The 24,697-nt window shown below is 40.5% G+C and overlaps 1 protein-coding gene across 3 annotated transcripts in view; it reads right to left on the reverse strand.

Annotated features, from left to right (window-relative positions):
- The window catches only part of RERE (arginine-glutamic acid dipeptide repeats), a 419,097-nt gene that overhangs the window by 249,545 nt on the left and 144,855 nt on the right, over positions 1-24,697 (reverse strand). For all 3 annotated transcript variants that reach the window (XM_059374870.1, XM_059374869.1, XM_059374868.1), the window contains exon 2: positions 11-479. In XM_059374870.1, the coding sequence (XP_059230853.1) occupies positions 11-335 (325 nt within the window). In that variant the 5' untranslated portion in view covers positions 336-479. The remainder of the gene's footprint in view (positions 1-10; positions 480-24,697) is intronic.

Consider the following 24,697-nt stretch of genomic DNA (forward strand, 5'->3'; position numbering starts at 1 on the left):
TGCTCCTTACCTCCTGGTCTGTAGACGACGTCATCCTCAGTGATGTAAGAGGTTATCTCACCAGTGTCTGTCCTTTCATAACGAGATTTTTTTTTCGGTGGTTTCTTTTTGTTCTTCTTCGTGGACTCCTCCGTGGTGGCACTATTATTGTCATTATCCTCATCTTCGCTGTGGTCACTCTCAGCATAATTTTTGGCTCCTCCTTCCAAGGTGCAGCTCCTGCGTGGTCTTGAATTCTCACCCTCTCTTGCTTTGTCTCGTTTATCTCTCTCTCGGTCCCGATCTCGGTCCCGGTCCTTCTCTTTGTCTTTGTCTTTGTCTTTATCAGCTGTCATGATTCTCCACGTGCCTTCTTCTGTCCTCTCACGGCTAGGCCTCCGTGAAAGGTAGACAGTAAGCCTGGGCTTCAGTCTTCTGAATTTCTCACTCAATTCCAGGGAAAATCCAACCACTCCAACTACCCCAACGTTTCAAAAACGCTAGGCAAGAAAAGAGAGAAAGAGAAACTGATTTTACTTTAACATTTTCTCATATTTCCTTCCTAAAATAATGCTTTGTTAAATGAATCTCTTACTTACTCATGTTTTAGCCCCAAAAACCTGGCAAACCACTGGAAAAAGTTAGGACAAGTGATACAAAGTATGTGAAGTTTTTGGCCTCAGCTAGTTTATGGCTTGGGATTTACTACCACACCAATAATGAAAACATCTCAATGCATAATAGTAAACCACACTTTCTGTTCATCAATTGTTCTCTTCTTTTGAAGGAAAAAGTAACGCATACCTAATACACAATATATAATGGGTATAATTACATAAAAGGAGCTTCATAACCCATAATATTAATTTACAAGGGCAAGAACCTATATACTAAAAGTATTAACACGGGGGGGGGGGTTTAAAAAATAATTGGATAGCCTGGAAAAATGTCTCAAGATGTCTCTCACAGGGAACTATCTTCTGAAAACTCTTTCCAGCCACATTGCCAAATTTCCAGAGCTCCTCTCAAGAATAAACACAGGTATTGACTCAAATAAAAGTGATGACCCTCAAAGCAAGAGTCTTGCCTTCAATTGCAATTCTTCCCATCTTCTAAGTCTCCTGCTCTAGTTATTTTCCAGGAGAAATGGTATCTCTGAATTATCTCTGCCTTGACAAAACAGCTTCCAAAAACAATCTTCCATCTTTAGGGAATATTAGGTGGTTTTTACATGCTTTCAAATTTCCACTATTAATAACCTCCCTAGTAAACTCCTCTCTAGAACTAAGCTCAACAAGGAAAGACTGAAGTTTGTAAGACTTTACAATGAGGAAAGAGACTCTCCAATCTCAACCCAACACAATTCTTGTAAAAATTTTACAGGGTGAGGGGAGGACAGTGACAGATGGACATGGACTATTTTGTTTACAAGTCAGTTTTAGGACAGTCATAATTACCAGTAATTTATCTCTTGCCATCCTGAATCATCTTCCTCAACATCTCTCATTTGTTGAACAATCTATACTAAATACTATCTACATGCCAGGTGTTTGGAACTGAAGACACAATGAGGAAAAAACTCAAGAGTCCTTGCCCTCAATGCTCTAAGTGCCCCTACCCACCCCCCCAAAAGCAAACAACTGATCAATATGAGAACCATCTGCTTCTTAGGTTACTAGGGCCAGACAGAAAACGACACATGCAAACAAACAAAAGATTGGTCCTCTTTATTCAGACAACAACAAACAAATCAACTTGCAATTACACACACAGAAAAACACAGAGAAACTTCTATTTGGTCTATTTGGTCTATTCTATTATATTTAAACACAGAGAAAATTCTATTTGGTCATGCCAAAACCATCCAAAATGATTATATTCTCTCTCTAAAGCTTTTAGGTCAACTCTGACACCAGAAAAGACCTCTCCATAAGCACTTCAAATATCCTCAGGCATTCAAGAAAATATAAAATATTCACAAGCACCTATGGAAGACAGACCTATAAAGGAATAATAATGCTGACAACTTAAAGTCAGAAGAAAGAAAGCGTGTAGCATAGACTTGGATTACTTCCTTCTACATAGGAAATAGGCTTCTGATAGGATTTCAATTTTCTAAACATATTTCAAGAAAATGAAAAATTATCCTAGTGCCTGCAAAAGTTTTGCCTAGATGAATAATCTGCTAAACAGACAGTAATATACTCCCAAGTCCCTGAAGGCCACTAGTATTAGCAACTGAAAATACACAAGGAGACATACTACTTTCTCCACTGGGCTGAAGTTTAAAGCATGAACAAGCCAATCATGCAAGAAAGAAAACTATTAGCAAACACCGTTTTTAAAACGTTCCTCTGGGGCGCCTGGGTGGCTCAGTGGGTTAAGCCACTGCCTTAGGCTCAGGTCGTGATCGCAGGGTCCTAGGATCGAGTCCCGCATCGGGCTCTCTGCTCAGCGGGGAGCCTGCTTCCCTCTCTCTCTCTCTGCCTGCCTCTCCATCTACTTGTGATTTCTGTCAAATAAATAAATAAAATCTTTAAAAAATAAAAAAATTTAAAAAAAATAAAACGTTCCTCTTTGACACTGAAAACACAACAAGGTCTACTTGGAATCTAATAAGAACAAGCAGCTTAGGCTGAAAACTTCTCAGATATAGCTCAAGGACAGACATCTGATGAATTTAAGAAAAAGAGCATTCTCTCCAGGGTTAACAAGATAATCAGAAAATTGTGTAAAAATATTTTTTCAGCACTCAGAAAGGAAAGAAATATTAAGTCCATGTCGTACATTCAACTACTCCTTTAAAAATCATATATACAAGCTTCTATTTTCAAAGAAATTTGAGTTATCTCTGCCAAGACTAAGCAAGAAAGAAAAATTCAAGAAACAACAGAGGACATCCACAAAATAAAGCCCCGTGTGTATATCCAAAACTTTCAGGTAACTAAGAACAGTGATAATCCAAAGCAAAAGTCAACCAATTACCATTTACATTTGACTCTAAAACACAGTGCAACAGGGATGTATTTTTTTCCCTCTGCATTTACCATACTAATCAGATTTTTTCTGAGCCTCATTATACAATGACCAACACACAATAATAATGTGACATTTAAGGAAAGAAATCCAGAGAGAAACCAGATGGCAATGACAAGTGTAGATGTCATTTCAATTTGCTAGAAATGATCTATCAATACAATAGCATTTTTGTTAACAATAAGGGGTTTATAGAGCAGGTTCCTGCCATGATCTCATTCAATTCTTTCTCAGCAGCTCAGTGAACTTGACAGAAGTCACCATCCCCACTTTATAGACTACAGAAGGGAAACTGAGAAGAAATCATGTGCATGAAGCCATACAGCCAATGATTCTGCCCAAGGAAGCCCCATCCGACCCAATTATAACCTACTACTCAGGTTGTAATCTGTGCCCCAAAGTCACCAGCTCTTCATCGGTGCTAACTTTTCCTGCAAGCATCCAGGCTGATAATTTGCACAGACAGATTTAGGAAACACACTCACTTTGCCCTTCCCTTCCCCAAAAGAAATTTTTATCCAGTAACAAAGACAAAAATACTGAAGATATTTCTGTTGATTCACTTGCTCAACCCAGTTAAACAAAAACCATAAGATACTTTTTAAGATTTTATTTTTTTATTTATTTGAGAGAGCAAAAGCGAGGCACACTCACACACAAGTTGGGGGGAGGGGCAGAGGGAGAGAGAACCCCAAGCAGACTCCCCACTGAGCTCAGAGACCCATGCAGGGCTCCATCCCACAACCCCAAGGATCATGACCTAAGCCAAAATCAAGAGTTGGATGCTTAATTTCCTGAGCCACTCGCATACCACTATAAAATACTTTAAAAACAAAAGAAAAAAGAAAATCTAATCTAGAACATGTTCAGAGTCACAAGTCTATTCACTGAACAAATGTCTACCAAATGCCTACTGTGTACTACTTACTGCTCTAGGTTTGAGGAAAGCAGGAGAGAACCACACACAAACTTCCCTGCTCTTGTGGAGTTGATGGTCCAGGGAATGGAAAGACACCATAATCAAAAGAATGATATGTATACAGTATATGAGAAGATCTTAAGTAAGGAATCCAGAGGGGGGTAGAACAGGACTCAGTGTGGGAGACTTGCAAGGAAGGCATTGGGCTTTGTTAAAGCCGTGGGGTACATGAAAGGAGCTTATTCCAGCAGAGAGGGAGGAGGTGCAAATGTCCAGAGACAGAAGTGAGCTGAGCACACACAAGATCCAGGAGGCCAGTGGGGCTGCAGTGGCATGAGGAAGAGGGAAAGTGGAAGGAGATGAGTTCAGAGAGGTGAAGTGGCAGCGGAATCCTGCCTTGCAAGCCAGTGTAAGAACGCTGGAGCCTTTACTCAAGTGTCATGAAGTGACATGAAGTGACTTGAATGACACTTCAGCTACTGCAGGGATCTGAGTAACAGAGAAAGACATGATCTGACTATGTTTAAGATCACTCTAATTGTTGAGAAAAAACCTAAAGGGATGCAGGGGTTACAGCATGAAGACCAGTGAGGGAGGAGGCTTACTATATAATAAGCCAGGTAAGAGGCAGAGGCAGCTGAGACAGACCAGCACGGCACGGGCAGAGAAGGGGAGAAGTCTTATTTTCTGTGTGCTTTTAAGGTAAGTGGCAAACTGGATGTGCTGACAAACTGGGAGGTGAGGTGGGACGGAAAGAAGCCAGGAACAGCTCCAAGTGCTCTGGCATGAGCAGCTGGATGACGAAGCAGGCGTTATATGAGTTTTGGAAGAAAATTAAGAGCTCAGGTATGAACATGCTAAGTTTGAGAGGCTTATAAAAAGCACACAAAGATCTTCAGTAGGCAGAGGTCCATGCTGGAGATAAAGATTTACTTTTAATTTCATTTTTAAAGCCATGAGATTGAATAAGATCACCAAGGAAGTAAATGTGCATAGCTTTTCTGATAAAATTTTTTAGACCCACAAAAACCTTTAGTACTCGTGCTTGAGTGGAGAGCATATTCAAAACAGACCTGCAACTTACAAATTTCCAAAAGCAGCACCCCTAAGACTAATAAAAAAAACATGTATTCTTCTCAGTAGTTCCCACATTTATCAGGTTGCACTTCATCATTTTATCTTAACTGATAAAAATCTGGTCAGCCAGCCTAGCTGTGCTCTCATCTTATCAAAGTCAAAGGCCTTCAAGAGTCAGTGATACAGAACTACTACTCTTTATAACTTCAGCTAGTTCACCCTCCGCATAAACATCATTTGGCTCTTAAAGTGAAACCAACAACCGCTCACAAACCCCTCAACACGACTTACCAGAACCAATTCAGAAAATGCTAAAATTCCTGTCATGCTCAGGGCCCAAATCTCATTTTAAGAAAACCATTTCCTGACACTATTTAAGCAGTCTCAGGAGGTTAGACCCATGTCAGAACTGGACTGAAAAGCCAAGACCCAAGATCTTGGCACTGCTATGTACTGAACTGCCTTGGGCAAATCACTCTACCTCTCCAAATCCGTTTCACTGCTATAAAATAAGGACAATCACCAGCGACCTCCCAGAACTGCTTTGAGAATTAAGTTAATTAAGCACACTTTATGCATATGCACTTATAGACTGTGAAGTGCTTTACAGATGCAAACTCTCACCAGCAGATAATACCCAATAGTATATTGTGCTATGCAAGATACAAACGTAGCCAAACATCATGCCTACCCTCCAGGGTTTAGTGCCTCTTGTGGCGCAGGCTGGGGGTGGGGGCATTCTACTGTACGACTGAGAACTAAATTGTGTAGAACGGACTACAAATGACAAAAATTCAAAAAGATCATCTCTGGGATCATATAAAACTCACTTGTCCATGAAAAGTTGCCACTTCCTCCTGAGGTCTCACTCCCTGAATGCTAATAATCCCAGTTACTCAAGCCAAATTCTATAGGACACTTGACTCACCAATGCAGCTAGTGAAGTACAATTAATTTTTCCTCATTCAACCACATCAAGAAATATTTGTTTGTCAAATTCCCAATCACACAGCAAGTATTTGGCTCAGCTCTTAGGGTCCACCAGTCACAGCCTGAATATCTCTATAATGTTATCTACTGCTCCCCCCGATTCAGTGACAAGGCATCAACATCTTTCACAGATACTAATACAACTGCCTTCAAACTGATCTCTGCCACTAAAATTTTGTTTTTTGCCCTCCTTCCAATTTTCCCCGCAATGCAGCCAGCCAGCATGTCCGACACTGCACCACTCTTTTTAAACAGGTATAATTCACACCCCCACACAATCCAGCCTTTAAAGTACAATTCAGGGGTGCCTGGGTGGCTCAGTGAGTTAAAGCCTCTGCCTTTGGCTCGGGTCATGATCCCAAGGTCCTAGGATAGAGCCCCACATCGCACTCTCTGCTCAGCGGGGAGCCTGCTTCCTCCTCTCTCTCTGCCTGCCTCTCTGCCTGCTTGTGATTTGTCTGTCAAATAAATAAACAAAATCTTTTTTTTTTAATTAAAAAAAATAAAATAAAGTACAATTCACTTCCAAAGACTGGGAAGAACTTCATGTCCTGACTGTCCTTTGGCTTCGCCAGCTCCCTCTCCACCTCTCCCGTGCGCTCCAGCCCCCTCAAAGCACTCCCTTCCTTCTCAGGAACCCATGTGCTTAGAATACTCACCTCCTCCCCTTGGTCTACCTAACCTCAGCTCACCTTCAGGGCCTCAGGCATTTCTGCCGCCTCACTCCAGGAAGGCTCCCAGTACTCCCAGTCTGCCTGTAAAAGGGCCATCGCTCATCCCACTGCCATCAGGCACTGCTAGCCTATGGTCATTCTCCACTAACTGACAAGGACCATGGCTATCATAGCATGTTTACTGGAACAACTCCCATTACAGCAATTTCCTCTCTGTACCAAACCCACTGTAGAGTGTCAACCTCATTATCATTTGACCACTCCGCTGAACACACACCCTCCCTCTGGAAAGGCTGCTCACCTTTGGATTACCTGGCACAGTCCTCTCCTGGGTCTATCAACCTGACCCTCTGCCCCCCAGGACCCCACCAGCAAGAGCAGGAGTTCTATAGGGCACGGTGTCCCCTTTCTCATCCTCGACTTCTATCCTCATCAATCTCATACACGTCCACCAGCCCACAGGTAACACAAACACACAAGTGACCACAAACGGACATGTCTACCAAACCTCCACAGAATGAAAACTGTCCACCTCAAGTCTCCTCCTGGAGATCTCAAAGGTACCTCAACATATCCAAACTAAAGGCATGCTCTGGCCCCAAATGAGCCCTTCTTCTAAATGGTCTCTCTCAGTGACTGGTGCCCCTCCTCATCCTTGTCATGCCAGCGAGACACCCAGGCAGCATCATTAGTGACCACCTTTCACCCTAGCATCAACCGACCCTGTCACTGTTACCTAATAAATTTCTCTCAACCTCCTCTACTTCAGGACACCTCCAACATCACAACCTCAGTTACAGCTTCTAGGATGGCTTTTCTGGACCACTTCAACTAGCTTCTCTTCAAATCCACTATGAGCCCTTACAGTTCTCCTTCTACACTCCAGCCAAGGGTACACCTCTCAAAAGGCTGATATGATTATGTCAATCACACCTTAAAAATGGTCATTCAATGACTTCCCACTTCTGTTGGCTAAAAACCCAAATCATAACATGATCTACAAGGCCCTTTTATTTTTTTCTAATGTTTTCTTAAGTTATCTCTACCTCTAATGTGGGGCTTAAACTCATAATCCCCCAAGACCAAGAGCTGCATACTCCTCTGACTAAGCCACACCAATGTTCCAAGCCCTTCATCTTATCTGACTCATCTCACACCACTCTGGCATTCCTTCCCTCAGTTCCCTGAATATACCACACGCCCCCCTGCCCAGAGCATGTACTTTGCTCAGGTTCTTCCTTTGGTCTGTGATGCTTCTCTCCTTTCTTAACCTATGTGTCTCCTACTCTTCCTTCAGGTCACAGCTCAACAACAACTTCCTTGAGATGTCTTTTCCTGTCCAAAATTATTAGGTTAAATCCCTTTGCAACACTTTCTACAACTGTAAGTTCACAGTTATTTGTGTGACTTGATTAGCAGCTGTCCAGAAGCTAGAAGCTCCATGAGAAATTGACCCTTGACTGTTTCTGCCCCCTCTGGTATTCTCAGATTTCTCAAATCCTAACTCTGCCTGGTATGCAAAGATGAGCAATAAATCATCTTTTCCTGCCCTCCGTCTCACACATGAGCTACGTAAGTCAAGATATGATAAGACTTTTATTTGGGAAAGAAAATATTTCATGAGCACACAAGTGAAGTGGTGCTCAGGCTGGATCATAAACCCTGAACAGGGTAAGGATGAGCAAAAAGATAGAGAAAACATTTCAGGTGCAAAGAAGTACAGTAAGAAGAAAGGTGGGTTAATCACCATCCTTAATGGGAACTATAGGGAAAAACCAGTAGGAAATGGGCTGGGGGAGGGGCACATGGGGAGGACAGTTAATGGAGGTTCCTAAAATAATAAAGCAACTATCACTCACTGAGCACTTAAAATGCCCTAAGCATTTTACACATTAATCCATTTAATCTTCACCAGATTAGTAATTATTCAAGAAAAAAAACATGTAAACCAGGACATATGACCAATCTAACTCTGTTCAATCGTACTATTGTTATGTACATTTTCCAATGCAAAAGCAACCACAGAGAAGCTGAGCAAGTAGACCCAAATCACACAATTATGTGTTAGATCTAGGATATATAACCAGGCCGCAGCCTCCGGGGCCTATACTCTTAACCACAAGGCCATATTGCCTTAAATTATCCATCCTTAAAAGCTAAGTTATCCAAAACAACAGGCTAAGCAAACAGGTGTCACTGAAGACTCTTGAGACAAAAGGAACATTTTGGAAACATTGACCTTGTCTGACCGGAGGTGTAGGAGTTGTTAGCTCCATCTGAACAAGCTTGCTTTCCAATCCCCTGTCTCTGAAAGCCTAGATCAGGAACCAAAGCACCCCAAGAACTTCTGCCTTTGCCATTTCCGCATTTAGCATTCTCTCTTAGGAACAAAATGAGATGGTCCAAATGCAGAAGACACAAGAAAGCTACCCCATCTTCCAGGCCCTGCCTCTAAGAGAAGCAGCTGCAGCCTGCATGCCAAGGAAAACCAAAAAGGCATGCTACAGTTGGGCAACTTGCTTTCAAAAGGAAACCAATTTTCTTCTCCTGTTCCTTTTCATATCAACATCCTGGGAGAGAAAATGTAATTAATGACTTTTGCTCTAGAAAGGGAAATGTCACTCCAACACTTGCCCTCACTGGATAAGAAATACGGTATTCTCATAAACAGCAACCTGCTGCAGAGAATACTTCAAAATATGGCAGAGAAATCACCTACGAACCTGCAAGGTAACACTGAAATATGGGGTCAGCAGGTCTGTGACCCCATGCAGAGGTAAGACTATGTTTTACCCAAAACTGATGTGGTATTAAGAGTAGTTCTTCTGTGTAAAAAAAAAAAAAAATGAGTTGTGTAGTTCTTCCACCCGACAAGCTCAACAATATAAGCGAATGAGTGGCTATACATGCAACTCCAACAATTCTCTACATTTGGGGTTAATGAATACTTAAACTCAATCAATCATGAGTTAGCATACCCGGTACTGAAAGAACATAACGGAGATGGGACACACCAGTCAAATTCAGGGAGGGACCTCTGTGATATCAAAACAGAAGGAAGTGCTGAATGACTGTCGCTTATTCAAAAGTGGATATAATGCTTAGAGTAACATTTCCTCCCTCTGAAGCTTGGGGAAAAGTGGAAAGAATAAAGATTAGTGGACTCTTGACAATTTCTTCCAAAAACACATAACAATCACAAAACAAAGAACCTGCAAAGCACCCGAAACAGCAAAACTCTAGATTACAATTAACAACTCAATTAAATTGTTTAAATAACAAACAATATATACTCTTTTTATATGAAGTAGGAGTAAGGAAAGATGAGGTGTCCAAGGTGGTTTCCAACAAGGAAATAACTAATCAACCATTCGAGCATCCCTTAAAGAACACACAAACTCATTCAATATAAGCAACTGCTCTCCTATATTGTTAAATGTGAAGTTCTACCAAATACACACTGAATTTTTTGCCTTGCACACTGCCTAGAGCTACGTCACTTCTGCTCAGTGGATTAAAGAAAATTCAATGGTCACTCTAAAGCAGGCTTTCTCAACTGTGGCATGATAAACATTTGGGGCCAAATCATCCTTTGTTGTGGGGAGGCTGTCCTATGTATTATCCCTGGGTCTCAACCCATGCAGGCTGTAATATCACAACCCTCTGCTCCAATCAGGACAACAAAAAATAACTCCAAATATTGACACCTATCCTCTGGGAAGCAAAGTTGCTTACAGTTGAGAACCGCTGCTTTAAACAAATAAATTCTATCACAGAGATTTCAAGGGGCTAATAAGCATGTGTGTTGTTTTGTTCGTAATTATGCTTACGTAATATGCAATCCATAAAGCAAACACCATTACAAAAACTCTAAGATGGCATGTTTTTTGTTCTCTGCAAAAAGCTAGACTAATTCAAAGCACTGCCTGAAATAGTATTACACAGGTCCCTGACACTGAATTAGGAAAACAGAAATAATATATCCTGAAAATCTTGATGTTCCCTGGCAAGCCCTGAAGGGTTGTTAGGAGTAGTATTACTTGTCAGTGACTTGCCTAATCATGGGGCCAAGTGGATGCTTCTGTTATCATATAATTAAAGAGAAAACCTGATGTCCACAATGCCAAGTATGAGGGAAACCAAATGCCTGTGAATCCAAGTCCCTGATATGAAAGGATATAGAATTCCTAAACTCACTTTCCCAAAGCACAGCCATAAATAGAACCCTAAGCAGAGGGATGACTAAAATACATCCACACAACAGAACATTATTCAGCAATAAAAAGAAGTAAAATACTTATACATGTTACAACATGAATAAAACCTGGAAAACATTATGATACATGGGGGGGAAAGCCAGTCACAGATGTGTCCAGGAAAGGCAAATCCACAGAGATACAAAGCAGATTGGGGGTGGGGGGTCATGGGACTGCTATGGTTACTAGGTTCCTTTTAGGAGTGATAAAAATGTTCTAGAATTGACTGTGGTGATGGTTGCACCTATCTGTGAATATATTAAAAGCCATTAAATGTATAATTTAAATGGGTAAATTATATGTGAATCATATTTCAATAAAGCTATTCAAACACACAAACAGCAATGCTACAAACAAGTAAGAAAAAGCTCAAGCTTACTCCAGCTAAGAAAAAAGATAAACCTGGCTAAAGTAAGGATGAGCTTTTACCTCTGGAACTAACACCACCTCTTAAAGCTGTAAAAGAATAATTAATTAAACATATAGAAGGAGAAGTTTTATTTCATGTAATGCTAGAAATGAAAGAGAATCTTCTTTGGACCACAGCAATCTTTAATACAAAGGAATATGTAGTCAGGTTTACCACCTTTATCCAACATGTTCAAAAGCCGGTAAGAGGGACAGGGTGGCTTTAAGTCTGCAGGGTTCCAAGATTCAAAATAATTCCCAACCATGGCACAGAAGCTCTCAGCATTTGATGACAGGGTGAATTTTATAGTTAATACAATTACACTTCACACACATATGAAAAACCAAAAGCATTCATAATACACTTCTAATCCAGGGGTACAAATTACATCAAGGGAAAAACAGAATCATAAACTCACTGGAGCAGTCCTTCTAAAAACACTTAGAATCTGACCCTTAGATGAAAACGAAAAGTAGCCCTGACTAAAAGAAGTCTAAGCCAAAACTCAACTGGCCATTTTCTATGTGTGAGCTAGTCTAAAGGTTTTTGTGTTTTGTTTTGTTTTGTTTTGTTTGACACAGAGATAGATTGTACAAGTAGGCAGAGCAGTAGGCAGAGCAGCAGGCAGAGGAAGAGGGAGAAGCTGGCTCTTCCCTGAGCAGGGAGCCCGATGCCGGGGCTCGATCCCAGGACTCTGGGATCATGATGGGAGCTGAAAGCAGCAGCTTAACCAACTGAGCCACCCAGGCACCGTATGTGTGAGCTACTCTAACTGGGTGTGACACTCTCTAGGTTGACCGCATGTATTGCCCTGCCATCTCTGTTGGCCTGTGGTCAGTCAGAGAAAAACAGAAGAGCCACCAGATCTACTCAGCTACAGAGGCAGGCAAGCAGTGAGTGAGCAGGGTATACTGCAAGTCCCAGGGCCTGGACCACAACACTGATCATCAAATACACACAAAGTCTAGAGCAGACTCTCGGTTACTTCTTCCACTAACTCAGCAAATATCCATGTGTGACCAGAATACATGAAATCTCTAACCTCAGACAGAGCTGAGAGTTTAGAAGGAAGAGAGAGAGAGAAGGCAAACAAACAGGAAAATACATAGTTTACTACCTGGTGATAAGTGCGATGGAGAAAAGCAAATCCAGGCAAAGACGATGAAAGGCTGTTAAGCTATTTATGGTAATCACTCATAAGAGGTCATTTGACTTAAAAGAAAGTAAGTGAGCAAGTTGTGTGGTTAGCCAGGAGGAAAGCACTCCAGCTAGAGAGAAAAAAGCAAGAATGAAGGCCTGAGACAGAAGCGTGCCTGGCATATCCAAACAGCAGCAGAAGGCCAAGGTGGCCAGAGCGGTGGAGACAAGAAGAAAGCCAGAGATGAGAGGAAGCTGGGAGTATTTACTGAAATAAGAGAAAAGCCACTGTAGGGTCTTGCAGAGAGAAGTAACTGAGTTACATTATATAGATTCCCTCTGGCTGCTGTAGGGATAAGCAAACTACTGATTCCCGCAAGGTAGTGGTCACATGGGCACTAGCAGAAGTCAGAACACAGACTATTCAAGCAAAGCCATCACAATCTGTTGTCAGACTGGATATAGAATGAGACAAAGAAGGGGCCCAGATCTAGGCCTGAGCAACTGAGCTGTCATTTCCTGATCTTGGGACAAGAAAGAAAACTGGGAATTCTGTTTGAAACATGTTAAATTTGAGATGGCTAGTAGATAGCTAAGCAGAGTTGAGAGGTCAGAAAGCTTTGGGCATGTAAACCTAGGAGTCCTCACCATAAAAGTAGTATCAACAACCATGTGACTAGATGGCTGAAATATAGGGCTGAAATATTCCAAGGTGGCAAGAAAATAATTTGCAGCAAGTAAGAAACCACTGAGAGGCCAACTAAATTTGTGAATGACCAGTGAAACTACAGTAACAAGATGGTGGAAAGACTGCATCAAGACCACATTCTGAAAATCCCAAAACGAAAACAATAGAGGGATTTATTCACAGAGAAATCCACTACAAATGTAAAAATTGCCTACAGACAAATTCTGTATTAATGATGGTACCAAATGCTGCATTTAATAAAATCTAGGCTGCTACAGTCTTAGTTGGTTTCCACTCTAGGAAGACATAAGAGGGGAACACTCCCCCACCCTATTTCAAAGGGAAATACACCTGTGGTCCAAATGAAGACTTAAGGGTAGGGTATGCTGTTTGCAAGGTTCTCTCCTTGCAAATTAATAAAAGAGAAGTACTGGATTTTAAAAATAACTTCCATAGGTAATATTTCTGAGGCCCTAAAGTGAACATTGTACGTTTAAGGTCTACGTAAAAAGAAAGAAAGAAAATATAGTGATTAAGCATTGAATTCAAAATAGAAGTTCAATCCCAGAAAAACAAAGTTTAATAGGCTCATTAGTGATGTTTAGTTGGTGCCATAATTTGAATCCTAAAGAAGAATTATTTTTAAGAAGTATTATTTTTAAATGTTTAATATGAAAGGCATACCTAGATTAAAAATCTATGCATCTTATCAAGAAAATTATGATTACATTAATCAATGAAAGAAAGGAAACAGTGCCAAATTCAAAAAATCATACTCTGGAAATATAATTTTAAAAGATCAAATTACCAAATTCTGGCTAATGACAGAAAAGATGTTTTCAACAATAAGAGAAAATGCAATATTCTTCTGTCATTTGCTACCTCCTCTATGAACAAATTCTTTCATGCATGGTGACCTTCCAGAATCTGAAACTATGTTCATCAAAGAGTCTGTATCAGAAACTGAATGTAGTCATTTTATGCCTAGAGATCTGACACAAAAATGTATGGTTCATAGAAGATGCTCAAATTTCCTATTACAAATTTGGAAAACACTTTATTGGATATTTTAGGTAAATTCAATTTCGATTATCTTTCCTCATTGTTATTTCCTACCTTTTTTTTTTACATTTTTATTTATTTATTTGACAGAGAGCGAGATCAGAGGTAGGCAGAGAGGCAGGCAGAGAGAGAGGAGGAAGCAGGCTCCCTGCCAAGCAGAGAGCCCAACTCGGAGCTCGACCCCAGGACCCTGGGATCATGACCTGAGCCGAAGGCAGAGGCTTCAACCCACTGAGCCACCCAGGCGCCCCTGTTACTTCCTATCTTATAGTAGAGAATATACAATGAATTTTTCAAAGTCCCATATAAGCACTTGCAAACTATATCCACTATGCTATAGAAATACCATCTCCTACATATGCGAACAGTGGTAAGCATGAAGTCCAGGTAACGTGAACAGTGCAAGTATGTTCCACAGTTGACTATTTTAGATTCCTTGTACTTCCTGGGCCAAAAGACTGATTATATTAACATTCAGAATAAGAATAACCATAAAAAGAGGGGAAGGGTCACTTCCCAGTAAGACAGTCGACATTTCTAAATAAGCATTCTTACATATAATTATACAGCTGCCATCATTTATCAGCAGTGATGGCAGCACCGCTAATGTTTTCTCAGCACTAAAGTCTCTCCATGACCAAGAAGGGTAACCAAGACGCCAAGAGCAGTTAAGTGATATACAACGAGAAGCTGAAAAGCACAACAGTCAAATTTGTGGGTGCAAGAGCCACATGGACACTTACCATTCTGAAACATAAAAATGAAGAAACTGTAAGTGAATATGGAAGGAGGCATGGTACAGCACAGACCAACAGAGTGTCTCCTGAAGTTCCCACTGCTAAGTGCGAGCTCTAACCTCTCTAACCTCTCTAACCTCTAACCTCTCTGGCTATTCAGATACACCATACATGGCTTCAAGCCCTAGTATGTTTAGCCCCACTGTACCATCACAGTTTGTACAGAGTCCCTTTGCAAAATAAAAAATAGCTTAAGAATATACCAGAGCCTGGAGGGAAGAGCAAGATGGCAAAGCAAGATAGCAGAGGAATAGGAGACTTAAATTTCATTGGTCCCAGGAATTCAGCTAAATAGTTAGCACACCATTCTGAACACCTACAAACTCAAAAGGAGACTGAAGAATAAAATAGCATCAATTCAGGGCGCCTAGATGGCTCTGTGGTTAAGCCTCTGCCTTTGGCTCAGATCATTATCTCAGGCTCCAGGGATAGAGCCCTGCATCAGGCTCCCTGCTCAGCAGGAAGCCTGCTTCCCCTGCACCCCCACCTGCTGCTCTGCCTACTTGTAATCTCTCTCTCTCTGTCCAATAAATAAATAAAAAGTTTTAAAAGGGGGAAGAAAAAAAAATGAATAGCAGCAGTTCTATGAACAGAAAAGCAACCACTGTCTGGAAGGTAGGACATGCAGAGAAGTGAATCCAAGGTGATATTTGGGAAGACAGACCCGGGGGTGGGGGGTGAGGGTGCCTAGATCAACCAACTAGTAAGATAGAACAGCAGAACACAAAATCAGAATTTTTAGAAGTCTGCTCCATGGAGGTACATTGCTCCAGCGCTTAGACCACAGTGTGGTCTCAGGACCTTGAGGTCACAGAATGACCAGGGATGCCTGAGTGTGGCACAGCTCCTAAGTATCAAAGCGGGGAAACCAGCTGCAAAGACTGAGCCCAGGCATGGGCTTTCCGGTAGGGGTTGCCATAAACCGTGATCCCAGCAGAGTTGGGCCATTACTCTTCCAGCAAGAACCCAACAAGCAGCAGATCCGGGCAGGCTCCCCCTTCCTCCCCCAGGTGGAAGCAGCATGGCACCGTGCTGCAGAAATCTGCTGGGTTTGAAGACTCTAAACAGGACCGTGTGCCAGAGACAAGAAGGCTCAGTAACAGGCCAGATGACCATGGAGCAGAGCTGGAGAACAAGAAACTGGAGTGACTGCTTTTCTCTGAGGGCTCACTGAAAAATGGGACCCTGAGTTCCCAGCTCCTCCAGGGCTGGAGCTTGGGAGGTCACCATTTTCATTCCCACCCTCCAAAGCTGTATAGAAAGCATTAAGGGAACAAAAGCTCTGAGGGCGAACCTGAGCAGATGACTTAGCCTGGCCCCTGACAAGGGTGGTGCAGTTTCACCTTGGACAAAGACTTTTCAGAATCACTACATCAGGCCCCTCCCCCAGAAGATCAGCAAGAATAACCAGTCAAGACCAAGCTCACCGATCAGTGAGAACTACAGAACTCCAGTGCTAGGGGAATGCAGCACATAGAATTCATGGCTTTTTTCCCGTGATTCTCCGTTCTGTCAAAGTTAGTTTTCTTCATTTTCTTTTTTTTTTTTTTTAATTTTTCTTTTTCCTTTTCAACCAACATCTTATCAATTCCTTTCTTAAAATCTTTTTGAATTTTCATTTTTACAGTCATATCTATCCCTTCATTGTATTTAACCTTATTTTGTGTGTGTGTGTGTGTGTGTGTCTTTCTTTAAAATTTTGAGATACAGCTTCTTCTTTTAAAAAACCAAAATATACCCTAAATCTAATGTATGGCTTTGTTCTAGTCTCCCACTTGATCACATTCTCTCCCTTTTTTAAAAAAACTTTCTCTTTCCTTTTTTAACCAATTATCAATTCCTTTTTTTAAATCTTTTTAAATTTTCATCTTTATACTCATATTCCATGCCTTCATCATATTTACCCTTCTTTTGTATATAAATAAGTTTTCTTTCTTCAAAATTTTGGGAGGCAGTTTCTTCTAACAGACCAAAATACACCCAAAATCTAGTGTGTGGTTCTGTTCTATTCACTAGCCTGATTATATTCTTCTCCCCTCCCTCCCACCTTCTATCCCCTCCAGTTTTGGGTCTCTTCTAATTTGTTTACTGTGTATTTTTCTGGGGTCATTGTTACACTTTTAGCATTTTGTGCTCTCATTCATCTATTCTTCTCTGGACAAAACGACAAAACAGAAAAACTCACCTCAAAAAGAAAAGGAACAAGAAGAGGTATGCTAACTGCCAGGGACCCAATCAATACAGACATTAGTAAGGTGTCAGAACTAGAATTCAGAATGAGGAATATAAAGATACTAGCTGAGCTTGAAAAAAGCACAGAAGATAGTACAGAATCCCTTTCTGGAGAAATAAAAGAACTAAAATCTAACCAAGTCAAAATCAAAAAGGCTATTAATGAGGTGTAACAAAAAATGGAGGCTCTATCTACTAGGATAAATGAAACAGAAGAGAGAATTAATGATACTGAGACCAAATGATGGAGAATAAAGAAGCTGAGAAAAAGAGAGATACAAAACTACTGCATCACAAGGGGAGAATTCCAGAGATAAAGTGATACCATAAGACAAAACAGTTCTAGAATATTTTGAGATCACAGAAGAAGAAAGAGAGAGGGGGCAAAAGGTATACAGGAGCAAATTACAACAGAAAACTTCCCAAATCTGGGGAAGGAAACAGGAGGCACAGAGACGACCCCCCTCCCATCAAAATCAATAAAAATAGGTCGGTACCCTTACATCTAATAGCAAAACTTACAAGTCTTAGAGACAAAGAGAAAATCCTGAAAGCAGCTCAGGACAAGAAACCTGTAACCTACAACAGTAGAAACATTAGACTGGCAGGAGACCTATCCACATTCTGGCAGTCCAGAAAGAACCGGCATGATATATTCAGAGCACTAAATGAGAAAAATATGCAGCCAAGAATACTATATCCAGCTAGGCTGTCAATGAAAATAGAAGGAGAGATAAAAAGCTTCCAGGACAAACAAAAACTAAAAGAATTTGCAAACACCAAACCAGCCCTACAGGAAATATTGAAAGGGATCCTCTAAGCAAAGAGAAAGCCTAATAATAACATAGCTCAGAAGGGAACAGAGATAATATACAGTAACAGTCACCTACAGGCAATACAATGACACTAAATTCATATCTTTCAATAGTTACCCTGAATGTACATGGGATAGTGCTCTAATTAAAAGACACAGGGTATCAGACGTGATGAAAAAAACAAGATCCATTGATATGCTGTCTGCAAGAGACTCATTTTAGACCCAAAGACACCTCCAGATTTAAAGTGAGGGGGTAGAAAACCATTTACCATGCTAATGGACATCAAAGGAAAGCTGGTATGGCAATCCTTATATAAAACAATAACTGTCCCCAATGGAACACTTGCTCTGATCTGGTCATTCTTTTAAATGCTTCAAACCTATGGTGTTATTTAATCCTCAAACAGCTAGGAGCTACAACTATTATCATCACAATCTTGTGAACTAGGAAACTGAGACTCATGAATAACTTGTCAGGTGGCAAATACATAAAGAGTGTATAGAAGATATTCGAGCCCAGGCCTGCAATTTCTTACAGCAAAGGATTCTTTACCACACCTATGTCAATAAACTGAACATCATTCTAGATGAAATGAATGTTCCCTAATGAAAACTGCAAGCTGAAAAACATTAGGCAACAATTTAAAAAATATATCCATAAGGGTCACCTGGGTGGCTCAGTGGGTTAAAGCCTCTGCCTTCAGCTCAGCTCATGATCTCAGGGTCCTGGGATCGAGCCCCGCATTGGGTTCTCTGCTCAGCGGGAAGCCTGCTTCCCCCTCTCTCTCCGCCTGCCTCTCTGCCTACTTGTGATCTCTATCAAATAACTAAATAAAATCTTTAAAAAAAAAAAAAAAGATGTATTTTAAATGGAAGTGGCGGCATGTATGTGATGGGAAGATTAATCCATAAAACTTGAAACAGTGTGGGGAGGTAGTGGGCAGCTCATCCAGTGTCTATTCAAAAATAGCCTTTTCCACTAAAAGGAGAAGCAAAGAATTGAAGATATAAGTGAAATTGATATATTTAAAATATGCTAGGAGACTTCTTTCTACAAGCAACTTTGGAAACAGATGACTTCAGAAATTTGTGGGTTTTTTTTTTTAAATTTTATTACTGTTGATACTCCTCTGTTTTTTACATCCTCTGTATGTTATGTGTTAAATCATTTACTACACATAAAAAAAAAAAAAAAAGGATATACCAGTGTTCTCTATTAGGTGTTCACAAAAAATCTTAAATAGTGTTAACTCAGGGTCAAATACTAATTCTGTCTACAAAACAAAAAACAAATACCTTGAATATGTGTAATCAGCAATACCTAGAATAAACTCATATGGAAGACAAAATAGTATTTCATTTTCACCCTTCTCTTGGTAAGAACAGAGATACACATTCAAGAATAGTCCCTGAGGGATGCCTGGGTGGCTCAGTTGGTTGAGCAGCTGCCTTCAGCTCAGGTCATGATCCCAGGGTCCTGGGATCGAGTCCCACATCGGGCTCCTTGCTCGGCAGGGAGCCTGCTTCTCCCTCTGCCTCTGCCTGCCTCTTTGTCTGCCTGTGCTCGCTCTCTCTCCCTCCGTCTCTGGCAAATAAATAAATAAAATCTTTAAAAAAAAAAAAAAAAAGAATAGTCCCTGACATAATATAGGAGATTAATTTATTTATTACATCAAACTTTAAAGGATAAAATAAGAGCCGGACATCACCCATAATATACCCTAGTCCTGCTCAGCTTCCAACACATACTCTAATTAGAAAAAATCATCTGCCTCTTGTCCACCTGGGAATGAAAAGAGAAAGCCATCAAGTCTACATTAGGGATTTCCAATATAAGTATGGCACCTCTTTAAAGCAAGTGTCTGCCAAGAACTTGGAAATAAAGTCATTACTGAGAGACCCATTAATTTGCAACGAAGGGCTCCAAAAGATAAATGCGAAAACAAGAAACACTAAATGTCATGTTTCTTTAAAGAACAGAGTGAGGAAGCTTAATAATACTGTCAATAGTTTGTTAAAACATACACACATTAAATCTACAGCATTACAATTTAAAATGCAAATTTTATTAAATATTATGTGCAAAACTGCAGGTTTTTCCATAGGCCTCATCCTCATCTTGACATTTATAAATTATTAAGCAGCCCTTTAACTATGACTGGACTAAAAGAGAACCTACTGATTTATAGACCTGAACATCATTATCAGAAGGAATGTAATACAGGGAGTGGAAAAAAAGAAAATATGAAAGAGCAAGTGAAAGGATCACACCTAGGAACAGTAACTGTGATAACACTGAGCAGGACGGGAGGAGGCAGAGACTGCATTCATTTCCTCCACAAGCTAAGTCCATATGCTAACATGACTTGTATTGGTCATGTGTTGGCAGGCTTAATACCACAAAGGTATTTTTTTCTAAGCTTTCATCTCATATACTCTTAAAAAACAAAAACAAAAACAAAAACAAAAACAAAAACCACAGTAGAGCAACTGCCAGATTAAATAAGGTCCGAATCCCAACTATTTAAAGTCAAGTTCCCTTGACAAATTTCCCCAATTTTGTTGTCAAGGAAAAATTAAAGCTATAAGCAAAACACTCTTTCCATACTCCACAACCACAAAAATATCAGCAGCTCAGTTTACTGCCCAATGTAAACGTATAGTCTCTAGTGACCTTTACAAACACCTGGAAAGTGCAAGCAAGCAATATTCAACAGAAGAGAACATAAATCTCAAAAGCACCTGACAAACAAAAACTGGAAGACTGAACTGTAAATGGAGCAGAGGGTTACAGCAGCATTCTCCAAAGAAATCCTCTCTTTCACTTCAGAAAACAGAGGAATTTTTCTCAAATCCTTTCAATGGAAAAACTGCCACTGCCGATTAATGTCAATTTGATCAAGTCTATGAGACCTGAGGGAAATGCACAAAATCCCTTTCTTTACTCTCCTGCCTGCTTCATCTTGCAACTTGCAAATTGACTAACAATATGACTAACTATCTAGAGACATGTGTGCCATTTTCAGCAACTGCTAATTTACAGTTTTATTTGTTTTTAACCAGCTGGATGTGATGTGTTTTACCTCTTCCCTATAGGTCTGTCACTTTGGTGTTTTTTAAACAAATGACATGATATGAACAAAGAACGATTTTAGACTATTACAGAATTTTAGAACTGTGTCAAAAAGGCAGTGATAGTAAAAGGCAGCTCTTCACACCAATGAAAAACCCACAAAAGTCCCTAATAGTAGGGAAGAAATTTTTAAGCATCTTGAGAGCCTCATTACCGCACCCACACTAAGCCAATCCTACCCTCTACCAGGATCAAAAAACAGCAGGATACATTTTGTTGGTGATACTATTAACCCTTCTGCTAAATTCTGGCTTGGTAATCAACCAGATGGACTCAAAAAGCAACTGAAGATGATGTGAGGGCTTCTACCTCTAGTTCTCATAACCCATGGGGAGAGGCAGATGATGCATGTAATTGAATGGAGAAGAGATTTTAATTTTGAAAAGTGTCAACCTTCAGCTGCCTTTTACATACCCATCCAGACTGAGGAATCTACTGGACAGTTGGAAATACAGTCTCAGCTCCATCAAATGCTAAGAAGAAAGACCAAGGCAAGGAAGCGCATGGACATGTAGGTCTTCAATATATAAAAAAAAATTAAAATACAAAGATTCCAAAGGTATTTATTATGTACTAAATGAGTTGGCCCAGAAAATATATTAAATAAAGAGTAAGGGGCTAAACATAGACACCAGGAGCAGTTTCCAAACCGAATTCCTTAAAAAAGAAAAAGAAGAAAAGAGAAAAGAAAAATCTGGACCCCTTATAAAGGCAGCCCAAAACTGACAACCATAACAATAAAACCCTCTATCTAAAGTAAATGTGTAACAGCCAAATTATGGAAAGAGCACAGATGTCCATCGACAGATAAGTGGTTAAAGATGATATGATATATTGATACAAACATACACACACACACACACACACACACACACACACACCAGAATACTATGTAGCCATCAAAAAATGAAATCTTGCCATTTCCAACGATGTGGATAGAACTAGGGGGTATTATGTTGAGCAAAATAAGACAATCAGAGAAAGAAAATTATCATATGATCTCACTGATATGTGGAATCTGAGAAACAAGGCAGAGGATCATAGAAGAAGAGAGAAAAAATACGAAGAAACCAGAGAGGGAGACGAACCATAAGACAATCTTAGGAAACAAAATGGAGGCTGCTGGAGTGGTGGGAGGTGGGAGGGATGTGGTGGCTGGGTGAAGGACACTGGGGAGGGAATGCGTTGTAGTGAATACTGTGTATTGTGTTAAGACTGATGAATCACAGACAAGTACCCTGAAACAAATAATACATTATATCTTAATAATAAAAAATATAATAAATACAAAGTAAGTGTATGACACACTGCTGGTGCTCATAAAGTTTACACCTATAGTGTCATACTAAAGGGTCAAAGACTTTAGGTAAGAAAAATGTTCAACAAATTAGTTACCAACAGAATCAAACACCCAGAAGATACTGCCTGGTGTAATTCATCTACAAAAAATGATCAATGCCAACCTGTTCTTCCTCCGAACAGCATGTGAGTTGCAGACAAATGTAACAGAAATTCAGATGTTAGCTAGGATGCAGAGAAAGGGGAACCCTCCTACACTATTGGTGGGAATGCAAGCTGTTGCAGCCAGTCTGGAAAACAGTATGGAGTTTCCTCAAAAAGTTGAACATAGAGCTACCCTACAACCCAGCAATCACACTACTGGGTATTTACCCTACAGATACAAATGTAGTGACCCGAAGGGGCACGTGTACCCGAATGTTTATAGCAGCAATGTCCACAACAGCCAACCTATGGAAAGAGCCTAGATGTCCATCAACAGATGAATGGATAAAGAAGATGTGGTGTGTATATATACAATGGAATACTATGCAGCTATCAAAAGAAACGAAATCTTGGGGTGCCTGGGTGGCTCACAAGCCTCCGCCTTCAACTTGGGTCATGACCCCAGGGTCCTGGGATCAAGCCCCAAATCAGGCGCTCTGCTCAGCAAGGAGCCTCCTTCCTCCTCCCTCCCTCCCTCTCTGCCTGCCTCTCTGCCTACTTGTAATCTCTAGCTGTCAAATAAATGAATAAAATCTTTAAAAAAAAGAAAAAAAGAAAGAAAGAAAGAAAAAAACAAGAACCGAAATCTTGGCATTTGCAGCGACGTGGATGGAACTGGAGGGTATTATGCTGAGCGAAATATGTCAATCAGAGAAAGACAATTATCATATGATCTCTCTGATATGAGGAATATGAGAGGCAGGGCAAGGACAGGGAAGGAAAAAATGAGAAAAGATGGGATCAGAAGGGAGACAAACCATAAGAGACTCTTAATCTCCCAAAACAAACTGAGGGTTGCTGGGGGGTAGGGGGAGAGGGATAGGGTGGTTGGGATACGGGCACTGGGCAGAGTATGTGATACGGTGAGTGCTGTGAAACGTGTAATCGTGATGATTCACAGACCTATACCCCTGGGGCAAATAATACATTACCTGGTTTAAAAAAAGGAAAGTTAACAGAAATTCTTCAACCTAACTGCATTTAACTAATCCTTAGAAGGTCTTGTTGGGTATCTGATGCCCCAATTACTTGCCACATCAACTCTGCCTTAACCACTGCTCAGATTATATAAAAGTACTCCAGACTATTCAATTGGTCATTTTCTCCTCATATTAGAGACTAACATCACTGAAGAACCATATAAAGAATGATTCACTTCACAAAACATTCTTAGAAGTCAAGCTGAAGAACTAAATAAAATCCAGTTAGGTACTTTCTACCAAGGAAGGACAGTAGAACAGGCGGACAAAAGGACAGAAGGAGGTTTATCAGGGGGTGGGGGGAGCTGGGAGAAAAGAATCTGTCGGCAACAAGGAATCAACTCCCTCAAGTGGGATATTAAATTAAAATGTTAAGAAACAGAAGGAGGATAGCAGCATCTCAAGACAAAAAGAGTCTCTTAATGCCTAAAACCACTATGGTGCCAAGGCAGTGGGCATATCTCTGGCCTTAGTGTGCACTCATCACAACTCAGACTCTAAGCCAGGAACGGAGAGAACCTCCCCTGTGATCACCAGAAATCATCCATCAGTCAAACTGATAAGCACACATCACAGGCTGGAAAAAAGAGCAAGCAGATGAGTATTACTGGCCACAACCCCAGTGTCCTACTTTACCTTAGACTTCAGTTCTTACACTCACTCTCTATAAGCACAAAGGACAGCTACCTTTTGTCTCAGTTTTGAAGATTCTCATTCAAGAACTTTTGAGGAACATGTTAAAAGTGTCACAAACACATCAACTATAAAATAAATAACATGGGATTAAACGTACAGCATGTGACTACAGCTGATAATACAGTTTTGTATTTTGAAAGTTGTTAAGAATAAATCTTAAAAGTTCTCAGCAGAAGGCATTTGGGTGGCTCAGTCAGTTAAGCATCCAACCCTTGGTTTTGGCTGAGGTCGTGATCTCACAGTCATGGGATCAAGCCCTGTGTCAGGCTCTGGGTTCAGCACAGAGTCTGCCTGAGATTCTCTCCCTCCTTC

The sequence above is a fragment of the Mustela nigripes genome, chromosome 14 (genome assembly GCF_022355385.1).
Source record: "Mustela nigripes isolate SB6536 chromosome 14, MUSNIG.SB6536, whole genome shotgun sequence".
Taxonomy (NCBI): domain Eukaryota; kingdom Metazoa; phylum Chordata; class Mammalia; order Carnivora; family Mustelidae; genus Mustela; species Mustela nigripes.